Genomic DNA, 20,763 nt, shown 5'->3' with positions numbered 1-20,763 from the left:
TTGATCTCTGAATATGAAAACAGTATCATTTGACACAATTGACTGTGTATTTGGCTCCAAAAAATGGCTGAAATACGGGCTTATTTATGCTGTTTTCTCAAAAATGTAATGTGAGTGATTAAAAGAGCAACAAATTTATATTCAGCAAGTAGAAAAATACATGGGGTTGTATTCATTATTTTCAATATATATATATATATATTTGTATTATTCTTTTATTGGTATGCAATACATAACACCACACAAACCATGTAGTGTTTTCTTGAATTTTAATTTCTTAATTATGTGTCTATGTTATTTTGTTTTAACAGTAGCTCAAAACATACATAAAATCAAAATTGCAACCTAAATGTATAAGTAGGTCACTAACAGGTTTATTGCTTTAATTTAATACGTACATTGTGTGGATCCACCAATTTCCTTGCCTCTTGTTTTTAAAATACCTTTTATTTCTACACATGAATTCAATTCACTGTCAGCTGTTTCAGATCGTACATTAATTTAAAATCACTTAATTCTTTTAGTTACCAATAGTTTTGCAAATCTAGGTAACTTACAACCATTTGAAACATAATTTATTTTAAAGTCACAGCCAAACATCTATAACATATTTTTTGGGTTCTAAAAGTGCTTTATAACGAAATTTAACTCTTAACAGACACCATAAGTAAACTCATTAAAAGATATTTTATGGATTTGCAAATGGGTTACGGAAATACAGAGGAGAGGTAACGAATTATAATTGCATTTCTGTACTGATTTCTTCCTACTATGTAATTTATCAATTCAAATTCAGAACTTGAAATATTCAGATGTTTGTAATATCTTAATTTGAAAATTTTTTTCATGACTTTTTTGTAAAAACAATGTTGAAATAATACTGAAAAAATTGAGATAAATATTAAATATATTTAAAATTATTTAGATAAATTCAACAAGAGTCTTAAAAAAAAATTTACAATGGTTTTAATTTATTTCATCGGATTTCGGCAATTGTAGACCATATAACAAAAGTCAATTGGATGATCCGAGTTATTCGTTCAGACATCAACCGTAATTAGATATGAACAGGGAAAAGTTAAGAATTAAAAAAAAAAAAACAGATAATAACAGTTATTGTTAAGGAAACAGGAATAACCTTCAAACAAAGAAGTTATTGTTTTTAGTTAAATTATATTTATCTTGAAACCAAAACATTCTATATACGACAATAATATTATTTCCCAATTGTATGTGGTTTATGTCAGGCTGAGGGTGAGGGTTAATTTTGAGTGAACGAGCAGAGTCCTTCATACAATTATTTTCAATGTAGTGAGAGTTGATCAACATTGTCAAAATATATCACTTTAGAATTCTTGTCTAAAATACATCCATGACTCAGCTAGCATTAAAAAATTGACTTTTACACTACTTTTAAAAAATTTCTGGGGAACGATACCACACTTGAATGTTCTTTACATCGAAGTTTTTCATACAAAAGGGCAAAGGCACTTTTGGACATGGAAGGTGAAGGTAACAGAACATTTTTATAGGGCGCCTTGTTCTCACAAGCTGAAAGCCAATGGTGTGAATTTAAGAACATTAATATGTAAAATTAAAATTGGGCCTGTTTTACATAGTTTTAAAGCTTAAAAAGTAAAATTGTGGTAAATTAAAAAATTTGTTTATGATAAATGTAAAAATTAAATATGGTACAGTGTAAATATAGATTATACACTATATTTTTCCGCTCTGTTTAGAAGTGAACTGAGGCACAACAAGGTACAAAAATGGGAGTTTACTTATAGTTTGAAATAAAATTGAGATTCAAAAAGTGAAATGTAAAAATATTTAGTTAAAAAAAATTAACTTAAAATATATACACAACACAACTTACATTACAACAAGATATTATTTATGCCAATTACAGTTCTACCAATATTTTAATATTTGCTAACTAAGAAGGTTACCACAATAATTAATCATTCATCTATAATTTTTATCGTTGGATAATATTGCATTTCATAAGGTTTACGTTCAAGACCACCACTTACAGTAAAAGTAGCTCGTTTTAAATTTTATTGTTTACCAGAATGTTAGGTTTTTAATAACTTTTAAAATTAACATCTTCACTGTGACATGAGTCGTGTATCAATTTTAGAACAGCCGGAACAGAAGTAAGCTGTGTCCACCACAGTAAGTGTGTTAAGTATGACTTGCCTACTTCTTAGTAAAAATATAAAGATTTAATCAAATTTGTATTAACCCTGTATTTTAAGAAAAAAATTTATTATATTGCATTTCCCTGTGTGACATTGGAGGTAAGATAAATTTAATGACATAAATTTAACTATATTGTCTGTAAACAATTAGCATCTCGTAATTTAATTAAATTATACACATTCTTTTTTCAATTGATAAGCTCTTTTAAAGCACGATTCCCGGTTCTTGTATAAATGTATAGTTACAGATGAGTGGCACTTGGATATCTGACAAATATTTTTTTAAATTCGTCAATGTGAACCTGATTATATACCCAGATTTAACCCTTTAACTGCCATGCCCGAAATATATCGTGCAACTCTAGTTTTGTTTTTGTTGTATCAGCTGTTATTTGTGTTACTTGGTGTCCTATTATGTTAGAAATGTCTAGTAGATAGCTGTTCAGCTGGTGGTGCAATCTTGTGGAAATTACTTGTGGAAATTACTCAAACTACTTTGTATCGAACCACGTGATTTGTATCATACATGAGTTTGGGAATGGTTACGTTAATATTTTACGAGGTGTTTGCCGATGTTTATTCGTAGATAGTTGTGTGATAGTGGTAATAAGTTGTAATTATTTGACAAATTGACATTATTTGAGAAGTTTTTAAACATTGTTAATTGTTTACTGTATTTATAAAACTTTAAATAATGTGTTATGTCAAAAACTTAAAAATGGGAAAAAAATACTCTGCACTGGAGGTTTTTAGTATGAAAATAGACCCGGAGCTCCAGTTTCACCGCGAATTCAGGAACACAGCAGCTAAAGGGTTAAATAATGTAGTTTGTTTATAAAAATTTAAATAAACCTATAATACAATTTTTAGTCAATTATTTATCAGTCTTTTATCCTTGATTGAAAATTATAGCAAAATTCTACTAACAAGTTCAACTTAACATATTTTACTTATTGAAAAAAATCAATGGAACTTACCATATAACCTAAAATTATTGTAACAAAGAGCTTATACGATGTTAATGGACATTAGAAATCGTACAACACCATAATATTTTTTAAAAAGTATCCATAATGAAAAGTTCTTCCACAATTCCAAAGTTCTGTATCATATTAAATTAAAATTATACTTATAACCCAGTGTGGTTTTCATTTCTGAAAAATAGCTTTATAAATATTGAAGAACGAAAGTTTACAACCGCAGGTGCTATGCAATACTGTTAGCACGGATTTTCACACATGTAGCATTTAATAATGTTAAAGATAAACATAACCTATGATTGGGTCTCTTCACACAAATTTCAAATTACAATTACAAAAACAAATACTTTATCTGAGACAATATTTTACGATACTTGAAAGTTATTTACATGTTATCCTGGGAATATTCATCCACTTCCAGTACAAAATATCAAACCAAAGTCCTGTAGTAGTAACTACACTTTCATAGTAACATCCAATTGTGAACCACTTATAATGGTTGCGAGAATATATCTCCGATATACAACAACAAAATAAATGCACATAACGCAGCAGTGGTGCGAAGGGTTGATTCAATGTTAATGTTGAGTTCAGCTCCACGTCTACTTCCTCTTAGTGCACCTTATGAGACAATGAGAACACCACTTCACCTAGATTACACTATGTTATGTAGTATATGTGTCTCTGCTGTATACTGGAATTATGTTTTATTTAACATCAAATCTAAAATATATGTACAGTATTTTTATATATTAGAGTAATATCTCTTTTGACTATGCCACTTAGGTGTATTTATGACTTTGTCAATGCATTTTGTAAAATGACAATAAACATTATTCTATTCTATTCTAAACAACGCAGAGTTCAACACGCGGACCTTTTTTTATTGACTCTTCAGACAAATGATTCCAGGATTCATGTCTGTGACAGAGTCAGTTTCCAGACACTGCACTAAGAGGAAGGTGAACTGGAGCTGAACTCTCAACGTTCACAAATTAATTGCATAAATTTTAACACAAATTAATTGCATACATTTTAACAATGTTAAACAGGTCTAGGCAGGGGAAACCCTACCCAAAAATGTATATGCTAATTTACTTATTACTATAAAAAACTTTTGTTTACAATACCTGTGAATTCAAAATAACACCACTTGTCCATCATTGGAGGAGTTGGAAAAATGAAAAAACCATTGTTTACGTACAGCTAGTTTCAATGTCTAATTATTATAACAATGCATACAAGTTTTCCCTAAATTCTTGCAAGGTGATAGAAAACAGCCTGACACTTTACTTAGGTGATTTAGGAAAAGATTATAGCAGCCAAAAAGTATTAAATACTTATTGAATGTAGTAAAATTTCATTAATACGGCATGCTTGGTGATTCGGTATACCTTTTGAAAAAAGTAACATTTTCCTGCACAACGCAAAACATTAATCATTTAATGCTACTACTAAATAGGTTAGGTAAGGTTAACATGTTGTGCTGGATTAACGGAAGTTTACTGTATTTCAAAATTCTTTTAAACCGGTTTTTGTATATGAAAATGTTCAAAGGTAAGATAAAAAAAAACAAAAAAGTTTTAGTTAGAACTGTATTTATGGCTGTCCCTGTGCTTGAAACACTCAAATCAGAAAAACTAAATAAAAACACTACAATACTAAACTTGATAATCTATTATTTGTTCCACACAACGAGTAAAGTATTAAAAAATGCTTTTTATAATATTCACTTTTTAATCAATTAATTTTAATTCAATTTAATGTAATGTTTTTTTTTTTTGAAAAGTAGGAATTAAATTGATTTAAACAAGCATCTTTAAACTTCCAAGTGTGTGAATCGTCCTTAATATGTACAGCAACTTACAATATTTGTACTTTTATGATTGACAAAACAAATCCCACCTCTTATACAAAACAGGAGTATGAAGTACATTCTTTACAGTATAAAAGTAGACCTATACAATTTCTTATTAAAGACAATGTAAACATAGTTTATTAAGACATCAGACTTAAATTATTCACTAAAGTAGAACTTATAATAGTTACCCATAACCAATTTAATTTTTCAAAACATAGAACTATATTTATATTTTTATTCGTTTCACATCTAAATCAACAAAGTGTGTCAAATATGCTTAACCCACATACACTCCTTTGTATAGAGTGTTTACACATCTAGAAAAATAAAATAACCCATTTTACAAACATGAAGCAAGAAATTGCAATTAGTTTTCATGTAATTTCATAATCAAACCATTATTAACAAAGTTGTAAATAATTACAATATAACAAAATAGCCTAACATGGTTTCATGACCACTTCAGAACAACTCTTGAAATATAAAAATTTTTTGTTTGGTTACTTTTTTTAAATTAAACAGAAGAGCGATTGGATCCAAGATCCTAAGAGTTTCTTCCACTGATCAAATGTAATGATCATTTTATCTGCATATTTATGTCGATAGTTATATTTTGACAGTTTTACTACAAATAAACTTTTTTTTATTTTGATGACACTTTTTTATTGTATAACGTTTTTAATATTGAAAAGAGGCTTCAGAAATGAGAGGACAAATTTATAAATCTTCATTAAATAATAACTTCCCCTTTTAAAAAAATCATAGAGAGAAGTTGTTTACAATTTTTGTATGTATATCTTACGAAGTGGTTAAGAACACAATACCTGGGAAATTATTTATATTTAAAATTAAGCTCTGGCAAGAATGGAAGGAAAGAAGATAAATTCGTAAAACTATAATGAGAACGGCAAGTTTACACTAATTTACAAGTAACGCACAGGCTAGTGGCTTCGCGCCATGATGTTGGTTGTGCAACTCACGACTTCTGCCTGGAATGGTCCATCGGGAATCTGTTCACCGTCAACAGTGATGTAACTGCCCGGACACTGTGGCTCTAGCCGGAATGCTCTGACAGGAATCATCTCGGTCTGGGCGACGTTGACGTGACTGCCTGACGACAGGCCTAGCAGGAACTGTGACAAGAATGACAGGTTACAAACGATTCATCTCTCCTTTTGATATAAAAAAAGTTGATTATAAAATTGGGATGTGCTGCAATTGGGATGTTTTTTAGTTCTTATACGGATTTATAAGTGAAAACAAATCAAACAATACTTTTAATTTTATTGACCTCCAAGAGCATTGAAACTGTGACCTCTCACTTAACCATTCGCACACCACTAATAAATCTATTAACATTCCTATAACGCCAAGACAAGTAAAAAATTTTGTTTTTTATTATAGTCTTATATAAAGTTCAAAGCTAATTTTTATTATAACTAAATTATAAAAGGTGAAAGCAAAAAAAGTATAAAACAGGGCATTTTACTTAAAACTATTGATAAAAATAAAAACAAAATCTATTTATAAAACTGTTTACTTCAAATAAATTTTAATTTCATTGTAGAATGTAAGTAAACTGAATGGCACTTGTGACAACTGAGAAAGCAGCAATATATGCCACGGATATGTTTGGTTATGGCTCTGTAGGAGACGCAGAACTGACGAGCAGGTGGTCGGAGTTAGACAAAGGGCACTCCCCTCCCCGTGCCGCAGAGTGAAGGTCGTTTATAAATACTTCCTGGGCAACCGTGAACAGCACGGATTGTGCACTAGGCATTCCAAAAGCCTTTTGTGAACGAAAAAAACTCTCCCAGAGACAATCTGTAATATCTGATATAACTTATTTGGCGTTTGGTCTAAGTCTACTCTTCTAATATATCCGTCTATGGCATGGGAAGGGTTAAAAAGCTTCAACCTTAACAATAGGTTATTTTTAAAATCAAATTTTTTAACACGTTTAGGTGCCAAGCCAGAATTTCAAAGTATTGAATACTTCAATTTATTTTGCTATCAACATATTAGATAAAGATAACTGGGATATTGAGAAAAGAGGACATTATATAAGACATTACAGGAGAATGGTTACAACATAGCGCAGAATAATACAACTTTTAAAAAGCAAATTACAAAAGTTAAGTTTCAGAATGTAACATTTTGAGTAAAGTCAGAATGAAGAACGTGAAAAACAGACGTATTTTCCTTACATTCAAGGAATGACTGTAGTGTGAAACACTCCAGCCGTCTTGAACATTGAAGAACTGTTAGAGATCAGTGAAAGACGAATCTACTGTGCGCACTCGGAGTCTATGAGATTCCATGAAAAACAAAACGTTACTATCTACTTGGGTTAGTGTACACCTAAGACACTTGAAAAATCAACGTAAATAAACATCTGAAGCAGAACGTAGTTGCTGGATGCGTATGATAAAGAAGCTGTATTGATTGCTGATTACTGAGACTAATCAGTGATTACCGAGACTAATCAGTGATTACCGAGACTAATCAGTGATTGGATAAGCTTCGGCCAATCACGATAAAGCTCCTGCTGGATTGTATTGATAGACCTGCCAGTTTCAGTTAAAAATTTGTTGACTGAATATCAGTATCCAAAAAGAGGCTAAAATATATCAATATATATGAATTGTGATTGCAATTTTTCGTTGTGGTTTGAACACGAAAATCTTAAAGACCATCACGGTACCAGTTGTGCAAGCCTAAGAAATAAGATTACATGACACTTGTATAAATGCACCGGACAGCAAAAATCCACCCACCAGATATGGAGATCAGACCAATGCTGCCAGTCCTCTGATCTCAAAAATAACACCATATACTACTGGTCTACGTTATCTGACTGGATGTTTAGAACACTTGACCTGAGAGGGCACAATGCGGACGATTGATTTAATCGTAAATTTTACGAATTACTCGACTTTAGACTGATTTATTAGTTTGTAATGGTTAAAAATACAAATAGCTCATCCACTTCACAACTGAAGCTCCCCAATTTACGTATGATCCCATTACCTAATCAAGGTGAGGAGAACGGTGATCTATACCTGTAACAAGTGTGCTCTGGTGATTCCGGCCTTGATGATGAACAGCCAGATGATCCCATCATCCAGTTTGGAGTCGGGAGCCATGACACAGTCTGTGGCTATGTGGGACTTGAACACTGCATGCACCATAACAAACTCTCCTGCACAGTAACATCCAGTTGTTTGTAACAACCATGGGGTATAAAATGTAAGGCAAGGCTGTGGTAAATATGACTCACCAAACACGATACTGGTTGCAATGTTTTATTAATTTCATACTTCCGTTTATTATAATAATCACAATCACTAAATATTAATTTTTTTATATTTACAATTTCACCAATTTACCAAGAAAAATAAATAACAATACCAGCAGATAAAAACACATTAGTTGTGAACCAATAAAAAATATCAAAAGTAAAATAAAAGTCAATAAATGTGCACGTAAATAAAATAAAATAAATTAAACACCATCTTCTAAATTTAACAAAATGACTAACAAATAATTAATAGTAATATCCGGAGATGTTCCAAGTCGAAGGCTTTAATTAGTCAAGATGGTCAGTTGAGTAGCAAACCACTCACGGATAATGAATGGATATTATTATGAAAGGATGACGGATTTTGGACATTTACCATTGTTATGTGTTACAAAAGGTATAACACAACGTTTCAAGGATTGGAGTCTATCCTCTTTGGGTTCAAATATACCCAAAAACTACTTGGAGTTCAGTCCAGGCGTTGTAACTGCACATGATGTAAAAATTGTGCTTGGGACTTGCATCCTTTGCAGTGACAACGCCTGTACTGGACTCCAATCAGCTTTTGGGTATATTTGAATCCTTTTCTTTTCCTTCTTTATTTTTGAATGTATTATACATACCTAATGTATAATAGGTATGCATATGTACATGTATGTATGTATATGTAATAAGTAATGTATAATAGGTATGTCCCGCACCTGACGAAAAGGATGGATTCAAATCCTCGAAACCTACTATAACATATAATGATGGTAAATGTTCAAAATGTTGTTACCCTTCCCAACCTTCCTTCATCAACAATAAACTTTATACAAAGATATTATTTGATCGTAAGCATACCTTGACACACTGTCCAGTTCTGGGGCACCGGCTGCGAGAGGTGCGGCAGATTGGAGGCGGGGCCGTACATGGTGACTTCCCGCTCCCCCTCGTCTGCCAGACTCAGGTAGCTGGAACCCGACACGGAGAGGTAGGTGCTGCGGCGTGACGCCACAGAGTAGAAACTGTCTCTGCGCAATCCGTCAGAATCCTGCAACACGACGGACCACACTTCACACATACACTCGATACAGGAATGGTGGATTTGGAGATTTCTTTAAGGACATAAACAAATTAGTCAATATCCAAAAATATAACTGTCAGCAGTGTCACTGAGTTCAAACTGAGTTCAGTGTCAGTAATAATAATACGCTTCGGTGTTGAGTATAAAGAAAATTGTATTGTGTTGACAGGAATCCTAACATTAATAATTACAAACTGCATTATTATTAAATGTACTGAGGACCAAACCAACACTAACTTATTTCTCTTTAACCTCAATGCTATCAGCTACTAATCCACCACAAGAACAGCCAAAACTCAACCTTAAAATAAAAAAATTATTTCATTTTTACTCTTCCAGAGTGAAAATTAAGTTTTTTCTTTTGGCATTGTGTAATATTAGTTAAGAACCACTTGTTTAAATAAAATATGATAATATGATAGAGAACGGTTTCAAAATTAAGGTTTGAATTTTCCAATTTTCTAAAATTATTGTATCAAGAATTTGAATGGTGCAAAATTCTGTTTGTGATTTTTTATGCAGTTATAACTCAATTAAATTTACACTCAGCACAAGAACCCCATATACTGTAATAGTACATACCATATGAGAATAAAAGAGGCTACTATTCAACTGGAAGATAACGTTACTTCAGACAAACATGACTCCGAATTCCAGGATACTGCACTAAGAGGAAGGTTAACTGGAGCTAAACTCAAAATTGAATCAACCCTTCTGAACATAACTACATTATGTGTAGCCTAAGTTGCAGAATCCAGGAGAGATTTGGATAATGAATGCCATGGGCACCAAGACGGCACTAGTGATTTTTATTGTACAAATGTTAATATTCTGGAATTCTTGAGTTGTTATTGGTTCAAACCCAATTGTTTTGTTATTTTTCACACACAAAAATACATGGTAATACTTTTGTCCTCCGAAATTGACCTAAAATAAAAAAGACAGAGTTAGAATTCTCTTGGTGTCATGACCCACCCAGTTCCAAATTCTAGATTTATATCTCAATAGAAAGAGCCTCATACTTTGAATCAGTCAAGCCATTATTAAAGTAATGTAAAGAACTATTTTAGAAGTATAAATTCAATTAATTATTCTATTTCCAATACGAAAGGAAGTTACTATTTATTGGAGCCATTTCCACTACTTGAGCAACAAATTACTTGAAAAAATATACGTTAAACTGTAATGGCAAGTAATGTTATTCAACCTCTCTCTCTGTCTACTTTTTGTACGAAGTATCAGTTTTGAGACAAAAAGTACATATGCAAGTTTAGATATAACAACATTACTCCCACTACATGTTTAAAAAAATTTCATGACAGATATTTATATTTTATTCTCTTGAAAAGAATTTCCAGAATATTTTCCTATTATCAAAACAAACAGAAATATGGTATGAAATAGATACAATACCTATTTGGTATCTTATCTATTTCACCTATGGCGAAATAAGATATCTTGCACTTGTAGGTTATCTACTAGGTCAAATGCCAATGTGGTTATCAACAGAATTTGTTTTCTGTGTTTTATTCCAACTACCATTTTTTACCATAAATTTTTCATCCCGATATCATATCTCAGTAATAACAAATTTAAGAATAAAATTTACTTCAAAATATCAGCTAAATATATTAGAAATTCAACTCCAAAGTGATATGAAAGGTACATTTAGTTACACTAAAAGTGAAAGTATGTCAATCAGGAATATTCACCCATATATTCACGAACTGTTCGGTTTGGAGGAAGGGTAAGGAGGATCTAATGGAGGACCGAACACTATGGCAACAGATTCCGGAGTTTGTCTGCAAACATGCCATCGTTTACACCAATCAACAAAATATATGGATCAAACATAGACATCACTGTCATTTGACATTGAAAAGAAAAAACTAAAAATACACAAAATTGTCCATAAACAGTTTTTAAAATAATCAGAAGAGAGCTACAGGTCAGAAAGGAGCAAGAAAACAATCAAAAGTTACATAAGAGTATTGGAGACCATTAACACTGTCACTGCCGACAACATCGCTTATGACTTGAAACATACAACATCGCGCATGGAATTCTTTAGACTGCCGACAACGTCTTTTGACGGCACCGACATTTTACATTAATAAAAATATATTTAACGTATTTAGACTTCAGCATTGATAGTCATTCGCTATTTCCATGTTTTAATTTCTTACTCTATGGATTATGATCTATGAAATGTTGGCAGTCACCTGGAATATCGGAAAAAAGTGGTTTGTTACGAACTTGTTGTCGTGTCGGGGTGGCCATTTTTGTCGTTCTGCTAATTCATTGACTGCATTGTTATTGATTTGCTTGCTATTACTTTAATTTACAACAATTGTTTTGTGAGTAAATACTATAAATCGTGACAGTATTGAAGACAATCAAGTGCTGGAAGTGTTACTCAGATTTTCAAGCGACAGTGAAAGTGAAGATTTGTTCCAAGATGACACAGATAATGATCCTGATTTTACTACCGATGGACTTGTTGATATTGCTAAAAAAAAAAAAACAAATATCAGCGTAATAGTAATACAAACTTGTATCCTTGTGATTTTACAAATAAATGGTTTATTATAGAGTTTTACAGTTTTTTCTTTATTTCCAGCTTCTGATGAAGATTTTGATGATGGTCCTGGTTAGGGCCCCATAATAAAAAATTATAAATATAATTATAAATATTTGTAGCTGTAGTGTCAGTAATTAAAATACTGAATACAGCAAATAATAATGAGAAATACAATTATGTTATAGATTAGATTTTCTGTTTGAAAATATTTATGCACGAGCATTTGTTTAGAAAGAGGAAGAACCCAGCTTTGAAAAAAATGTAGGATCCATAGTTTTGTTATAATTGGTTAAAAAATTATATTTATTTAAAAAATCATTAAACGGGTGGTAGTGTAATAAGTTGTCAAAATGAGGAAGCGGTAGTGAAAGTGTTAACAAAAATTAAAAGGAACTATTAGACACTAGAATAAATTATAAAGCATTTGTGCCCAAGAAGGGTTAAAGGGAGTGTGGACTCTGGAAGAGAAATTTTGATGGTAGGAGAATAGGGATATACACAATAATGGACTGGTTTCTAATATATGAAAGGGATTAGAACCGATTAAAGACATAAGAAATTATAAAAATAGTTTTTGACCAAGTTATAACTCAAAATATCTGTTGGAAATTACATGGTGTAGAATGAGAAACCAGATTCAAAGTATCTAACACACAAATTAAAAAAAGGAAAGACTTAAGTTATTATGAATATTGAATATTAAAGAACTATATATAGAAAATTAGTAGTCTTTTCTTTTGGTTACAAGTAAGCCAACAAAGATTTAAAATTAACCAATGAACCAAAAATAACTTGTTAAACATTTATTTGACTCATAAAAAATACCAAGAAATATTTTCTCAAACTTTTCTACATTCAATGTATTATAGTAGTACAATTTATAGTGTATAAAGAAATATTCAAATACCAAAATGTATGCAATTTAAAAATGTATACTGATTTTAGATATACATACATGCTATAAAGTCCTGATATACCTGGATATATTACAAATACTTTTTTGGACTTTTTGAAGGACAAAAGTATGTTCTCCTCTTTGAAAAATAGGGGTAGAGGGGAGTCACTTTAAATTTTCAAATTGCAACCTCTATCTTTTTTTTCCTTTCTGAGGGAAGAGGACAGTTTGTCCCCGCACTTAGTCCTAAAAAGGACCTTTGCGCCTCCCTTACTTTAATTTGTGCCCTCAAAGACCGAGGCTTTTGCAAAAACCAATCAGATTTAAGAGCTCCTGTTCTCTAATGTCCTTGGGGCTGAGGAGATATGCTCCCAAGTATCTGTTCCGAGTCTCTACGATGGCAGGACAATCCAACCAAATGTGCTCCGCTGACTCCTCCTCTTCTCCACAGAGTCTACATTCCCTGCTCTAACTAAGGCCTACCTTCATAAGGTGCTTCCTCAGAGGGCCATGTCCTGTCAACATTCCTAATATCAGTCTTATATCCTCCTTATTCTGGTCTAGGAAAGCTGTCCACCCTTTAGCGTAAGGAGAGATAAACAATTTGGATAGTCTTAAACCTGAGGCTCTACTCCAATTATTGTGTCTTGTCCTCTTTTCCCAATCTTTGACCAGAGCTTTAATGTTGGAGAAGGCTATCCCACAACCTGGCTCAGGCCCCTCCAATGTGGATTCTGCTCCCTTTTTGGCGAGGATGTCCGCTTTTTCATTTCCATGAATACCTTCTTGACCCGGTACCCAACCGAGTGTTACTCTGTTATTTGTTGCCAGCTCTGCTAGAGCATTCCTGCATTCCCAGACCGCTTTCGAATCAATCGAACAGGTATCCAGTGCCTTCAGTGCAGCCTGACTATCAGAAAGTATTAGGTATGATAATCCTTTTGTCCTCAATAGTGTGAGTCTTCTGGAACATGAGTCTATTGCCATGACCTCCGCCTGAAAAACCATGGCATGTCTTCCAAGGGGCACAGCCATGTCGACTCCAGGTCCATGTATTCCGTATCCTGCCCTAGAGTCTAGGAGTGAACCATCAGTGACCTCTATCTTGTGACATGTCATTTAAAAGGTAAATTAAAAAACACACACAATGACATGAACAAAACATCTCTATGACGATCCTAGCAAAAGTTATGGGCACCATCTTCTATTGTTTACAATATCAAAGTGAGACAATCCTAAATCTCTAGATGACGCAGGGCAGCGGCAGCAACACGAGCAATGCCTTTCGTCTGCTAAAGTACAGTGTTTTGTCTCTTGTCTTGGACCAGCAAAATGAAAACCTTCTCCTAAATTCCCCATAAGAATAAAGGGATTTATCTACCGGGCGTAGTTTATGGTAAATAAAGTTCCTCCAGGAACGTTAAATTAACCAAGGAGTGGACAGAAAGAAAGAAAGGAAGAAAGAAAGGAGTGGACAGAGGGCATTTCAAACTGTATAAAAATGTAGTGAACCTTAGAAATGACTGACCTCACTCGCTTCCGTTTCCAGATTGATGCTGTCGCCCAGACTGAGACTGTGGGGTAAGCTACTGGTGTTGGGGTCCTGTAAGTGAGAGGAGGGTTGGTCCACACAGATGTGTGGGGTGGTGTGGAGCCGGGAGAGCTCATCCTCCGGTACACGCAGGTATGACAGTCGGGCCGTGTATGTGCGCAGACCTTCACAGAGCACGACATCATACAAAAATCAGTATTATACTTTAGATACCTTCAATATTATTAGAACATAAACATTCTCAATATTAACAGTCACAATGGTATTCTCAGTACCCACTAACTGTCAATCGATTGTGTAGGAATCAACTGTGTAAAAGACTTACCGATGAGCCTGGCCATGCTGTAGACAGTGAACCTCTGACTGCCGATGGCTCGTAGTTTCTCACTCTCGATGTCAACATCCGACAGGAACCCCCAGCCCACCGACAGGAACGCAAACATTGTCTGCAACCAGGCAACACATTTAACCTTGTAGCCCTGAAATGTCTCCAATAACCTAATAGAAAATTTTGATAAAGAAACTGAACTCTTGCTGCTGCTCTTTCAATGCCACCTAAACCCAAGAGTGTGAAACATTTAGTGATTACAGTGTCAAGAACGTGTTTTGGCTGTTTTTTCTTAACTTTCTATGTTTTTTATTTAAACTACAATTAATTTAATAAAATTTAAAAGTAAGAAATAATTTTTTTATTCTAATTAAGATTTTTGGCATTTCCTTTTTAACTTATCTCTTTCCAATTATACACAGTTAATGAAACACAGCCTACCCACAGACAGACTACCCATGTAGGTTTTTCCATATTTTTTGTATAATTGTCAAAGTTTTATTTAATGTTTTTATACACTTGTATGAATAGTAAAGCTTTTCAGTTTTGTTATGTAAAATTTCTCTTTGTAATAAACTTAAATTCAATTCAATTGAACAGGATTTTAAAAATAAACATTTTTTAATTGTATGTTATGTTACTGTTAGCTTTTTAAAATAATTGTTTTCCAACCAACCAGTAATTTTTTGTCACATACGTTTACTATAATGTACAAACCTATTTACTCGATAAGGATCGGTGACAATGATTTATCAAAGTCAGTGTGTTAAAATTACAAAATTAGTGATACACTTTCATTAATTTATTGCAGGTCCGCATAATTTGTTAATTTTTATTATCATATTGGCATTGTATTTATAAATTAAAATGTTCGTTATGTTTTGAGGGAAGTTGTCCAAAAGAGAAATGACACATGTTGATTGGGCCACCTTATGTGATGTAAGAGTGATTTACATTATGAGGAAAATGAGTGCAGGTGCTCTGTGTAGTCTTAACTATCTAAGGTCAACCAGTTCTTAGATACCTCAATGAAAAAGAAACTTATAATTTTACATTGGCTCCACAGACCAAACATTTTGAAAATAAAATTTATTCTAACCCGTAAAGCCAACATTTAAAATGATTTAATGTTATACAATATTTAAACAATTCCAGTAACATTTTGTAATGTACAATATTTTCTAGATTTCAAAATAAAAAGAATTAAATTTTTTAGAAAAATCTAAAGGTTTTAAACCAAATAAATTGAACAATAAATCTCTTAAAAGAAATGACTGAACATTTTTACAAGTAAAAATAAATTTAGCTTTCAACAAAAGTATGGGACACTAATGCTGAACTAGAAAACATTTATAGAATTTGAGTAACATGTTAAATATAAGCAGGGTATGGCATTACAAAAGCAAGTAATAATGTTCAAATACAAAACAATGTGACTTTCTAATTCCAAAGATTGCTTCAAAGTATATATTATTAGATTTAACTGTGGGCAGAGTGAAAGCATATCAGTAGGTGTTAGTCAGTGTGGTAGATGTTATGCTGCCACTCTCTAACAAATGGAAGCTTCACAAGGGTCTGAGTTCTTGTCACCTGTTGACTATATCCTGAACATTGAAAATATTCACAAAATTTTAAAATGTGTGTGTGTATATATATTTATGGGCTTATTTGAAAAAGAATTTTTAGATACACAACGCTTAATACCTTTGAAATGGCTACGTTATATAGATGATTTTTTTTTCATCTGGGATCATGGAGTCGATTCATTAACACAATTTCTTAATGATCTTCAAGATTTTCTCTTCTTTAAAATTTTCATGGATATATTCTAAATCTAAAGTCACGTTTCTAGATTTAGATGTTTTTTTATTGAATCTGGATTTCTCCAAACTAAATTACACATAAAAGAGACTAACACCATGAATTACCTACATTTCTCCAGCTGTCACCCAATGTACGTCAAAAAATCCATTCCAAAAAAGTTTGTCAGTAAGAGCAAAAAGAAACTATGCAGCAGCCAATCTGATTTCTTAAACTACATTGAAAAAATTGGGTAAAACCTTCAAAGATTTGGATTACCCCGAAAAAATTGTCAAAAATTAAATTAATAAACCGAAATGTCCAAAAAATTCATATGATTATTCAAAAGAACTAAATTTATTACTCAATTCTTCCCTGGTCTACACAAAATTAATTCTATTATAAAAAATTGGACTTAATTTACTTCAAAGTTCCCCTGACACTTCAAATTTTATTTCAAAAGCTCCTCGAGTAATTTTTAGAAGACCTCCAAATTTTGAAAAACAAGCTTGTTAACACACTAGTTTCCAAAATCTATCAACTATACAAGTAATGGATGTGATCCATGTAAAAAATCACGATGTGGAACATGTAAAATTATGACTTCTTCAAGAGAATTCAATAGCAGCAGTACCGGAATGACCTATCCTAACTAATTGGCAAAATTGACTGTAATTCAAAAAACTGTAATATACCAAATTAATTGTAAGTTTTGCTTCAAACAATATATTGGCCAAACATCGAACCATTTGAGAATCCGTATGACAGGGCATAGGTTTGACATATTCCATAAAGATGAAGATAAACCATTGGCAAGAAATTGTCTAGAACACAAACAAGACAAAATTGAAGAGTGTTTTAAATTAAAAGGAATACACCAACTACCACAATGCCCTGATGAAAACTACAAACAGATTAAAATTAAAGCACATGGAGCAAGCTCATCAAATTATGTTGAAGACAAAAAAATCCATTTGGTCTAAATTTAAGATAACTTTTTAAATAATTTTAAAACATTCAAAATTTGCCATTAAATTACAAGTTGCATTCCACCCTTTATAAAAATCAACTGTTCCAACAAGATTGAATTAGAAAAATTTCACGTCAGCTGGACTTTATCAAATGTTATGCACTGTGTTTACATTTATGTTTTATTAATTTTTGTTTACATGTTATAGTTTTGTATTCATTTTTATTTAAAACTTCCTGAAGACGCGGGTATTAACCCTTTGCATGCCAGCCCATTTTCCAAAAGTACTACCCAGAAACGCCAAGGGAATTTTCAGCAGTTTTGCAAGCTTTCACGAAATGTATCATAACTTTTTTTATTTTTTAACAGATATTGATGATTTTTTTACCATTATTTTGCTTATGAAAATGTCCTTGTTCTGTTGGTAAAGTTTAGTTGCATAAATGTAATTTAAACTTATAAAAAAGTTACAAATTAAGAAAAAAAAAATTTAAAATTTCCAAAAAACATTTTTTTTTAGCACAAATAAGTGGTTTAAAAAAAAATATATGCTGATTTCCTGTTATATACTAAGTAAACTATATCTAACCCTTAACCTAATTACAAAATTTCAAAAGCCTACCTTATATAGAAGTCCAGTTATGATTTTTTTCACTAAATGTGACACGGGCACAGTTTTTGTAATTTGCATGGACGTTGTATGTAATGTTACACTATATTCACAAATCAATATTTGACACTATACAAATCGGTACTTTGGGGATTATACCAACCACACCAGTATGAAGAACACAAAAATATAAATTTATAGATATATTATAAACAAACATTGTAGAACGAAAAACAACTTTTTAATTACAAAATTACAAACTTACAAAGATTATCAATTGTTAATGAGGTCAGATTCGCTTAAACTTTTTTTCAATGAACTTTAGAACGTTATAAAAACGATGTATTTGAGTAACAGAACTAACATTCCATCAATCAACAAGCATTTCCAGGTATTGTGATCGGTATTTGTGGTCGCTGTTATCTTATCTTTCTCGAGAATCCCGATTACGGCAGGCCGCGCGGCATCACATGATTATTTAAGTTTTTTGCACGGTACATAATTGCCTTTTCCATTACAATTTAATTTATATTTCTGATCAGCCCCTCTAGAATTATATTTACTGATAGATACTATCTCGAAGGATGTTTTTCTTTCGTTGACATCAGCGCGAGCTTCGGAAGCAACCTCTTCGGCCGGAGGCATTCGCATTTTGGGTGGCGGAGTTTGATCAAGAATAATAACAAGTTTTGTGTGTTTTTTTTTCAATAAAGAGTTTTAGTTTTTGTTTGGTAATGTTTGTTTTTGTTGAATTTTTGTGTTTGGAGAAATGTAGGGGTAAAATACGAAAGTACAACAACGCGAACGGGCGGCGAGACTCTGCAATCACGTTATCTACTACACCGCTCGACTTTGACCTCTGGCTGAGGATGGGGAGGGGTTTGCGATAAGACAATTACTGTTTTTATACTGACGAAATATTGTTTCTAACGCTAATCTAGTAATCAGTAGAAGCTAAATGGCAACTGTCTGAGGATGGGGAGGGGTTTGCGATAAGACAAATCCTGTTTTATATCGACGAAATATTGTTCTACGCTAATCTATTAATCAGTTGAAGCTAAATGTCAAATAACGATTCATGTCTGGGTGTGGTCTGTATAATCCCAAAGTACCAATGAATCTAATAAAAGGGGCACAGTAAAAATGCCTTAACAACAAAAGTAATGAGAGATTACAAACGTAAACAACGCATAGCAACACGAACGTAACCTCAATCTCGACAAAACAATTCAACAGCTGCGAAGCTCAAATACGACCAAACAAACAGTCCATAAAGGAATTAACTACTTTATGGTTTGCAAAGCAACTAATCGACTATCGATTAGTCAAAATTTCGCGGCAATAAGATGAACTATAAGAAATTACAGGCGAAAAACGTGACGTACCTATATTACGGCCGTTGGCGATTTTCAGTTTGAGTAGCCGACGGCCGTAATACCGGTACGTTGGCATCCAAAGGGTTAAATCCCCCGAAATATAGAAGTGAAAAATAGTTTTTGTTTTCTTCTATTCAAACACAGTGATTAGTATATATATATATTTTTCCTTATATATATATATATATATATATATATATATATATATATATATATAAGGAAAAATGAGTTTTTGTCATTATATTGCACAATATTACAAACATTTTCAAAACAAATAAACAGCTGTCAAAACCTTAAAATCCAGAATTACAATTATTTTGTAAAATAAAATGTACGGAAATTCATAAAGTACTTAAAAGTAGTGGTGTAAATTTAAATAGTTTACTATTACAGAACTTTATTATTATGAAGAAATATGTCTGGAGACTAAATTACTGGGCATAAACTAATAAAACAATCTTGAAGGTAACCATCAGACATTGATGTCAAGTTTATTTATGAAAATATTTCGCATTAAATGTACAACGGTATGGGCTACATAAAACCATTGCATTAAAATGTTTGTATTATTTAAATATAATTAATCAATTAACATTTTGTTAACTTTAATTAATCAATTAACATTTTGTTAACTTTAATAATTAATCAATTAACATTTTGTTAACTTTAATAATAATTAATCAATTAACATTTTGTTAACTAATTGTAAAATATAACCAATGTGCAATAAAACTCAAGGGGCATGCAAGTTACGTACATTATCAATGGTTGCATGTACATAATGTACTGAGACTATGACATTGGATTTGGTTCCACACATCGCAAATACAGACTTCAAACACTCTCTTATTATCTTGACTGGTGTTTTCATGAAACCTGGATAATTTTGTTAAATCTTATAAACCTCCACGTAATTAAAATTCACATAATTTCTTAGCAGATATTCATAAATAATTATGAATATATTTTGATGGTGATCATTGTATAAAATAATAATAATAATTCAAACTAGCATACCCAGCATGAAAAAACTACATAATGGAGATTTGTTGTTGAAATATACAACATCAAAAACAAAATGTTTAAGTATAATACCATATTTTTAACAAGTATAGTTATATAATTTTAAGTGTGTTACAAAACACCTACAGTATAATTCACTAGTTTTTGATGATTTATGTACAATGAAAGCAAAACAAATATCTTCTGGAACTAACTTTTACAAAACATTGTATAAATCAA

At 32.0% G+C, this 20,763-nt stretch overlaps 1 protein-coding gene and 1 long non-coding RNA gene across 2 annotated transcripts in view; one reads left to right on the top strand and one right to left on the bottom strand.

Annotated features, from left to right (window-relative positions):
- Nucleotides 1-4,758: 4,758 nt before the first annotated feature.
- The window catches only part of LOC124353604 (sphingosine kinase 2-like), a 31,033-nt gene continuing 15,028 nt past the window's right edge, over nucleotides 4,759-20,763 (bottom strand). The window contains 5 exon segments of the mRNA XM_046803518.1: nucleotides 4,759-6,175; nucleotides 8,105-8,244; nucleotides 9,187-9,376; nucleotides 14,414-14,601; nucleotides 14,763-14,883. Of these exon segments, the coding sequence (XP_046659474.1) occupies nucleotides 5,984-6,175; nucleotides 8,105-8,244; nucleotides 9,187-9,376; nucleotides 14,414-14,601; nucleotides 14,763-14,883 (831 nt within the window). The 3' untranslated portion in view covers nucleotides 4,759-5,983.
- Nucleotides 14,431-14,970, top strand: LOC124353605. The gene is made up of 2 exons (XR_006921611.1): nucleotides 14,431-14,569; nucleotides 14,739-14,970. It is a non-coding gene; the product is annotated as an uncharacterized LOC124353605 (long non-coding RNA).

The sequence above is a fragment of the Homalodisca vitripennis genome, chromosome 2 (assembly GCF_021130785.1).
Source record: "Homalodisca vitripennis isolate AUS2020 chromosome 2, UT_GWSS_2.1, whole genome shotgun sequence".
NCBI lineage: Eukaryota > Metazoa > Arthropoda > Insecta > Hemiptera > Cicadellidae > Homalodisca > Homalodisca vitripennis.
Note: the sequence above shows the minus strand (reverse complement) of the source record. Positions and strands in the feature narration are given on the sequence as shown.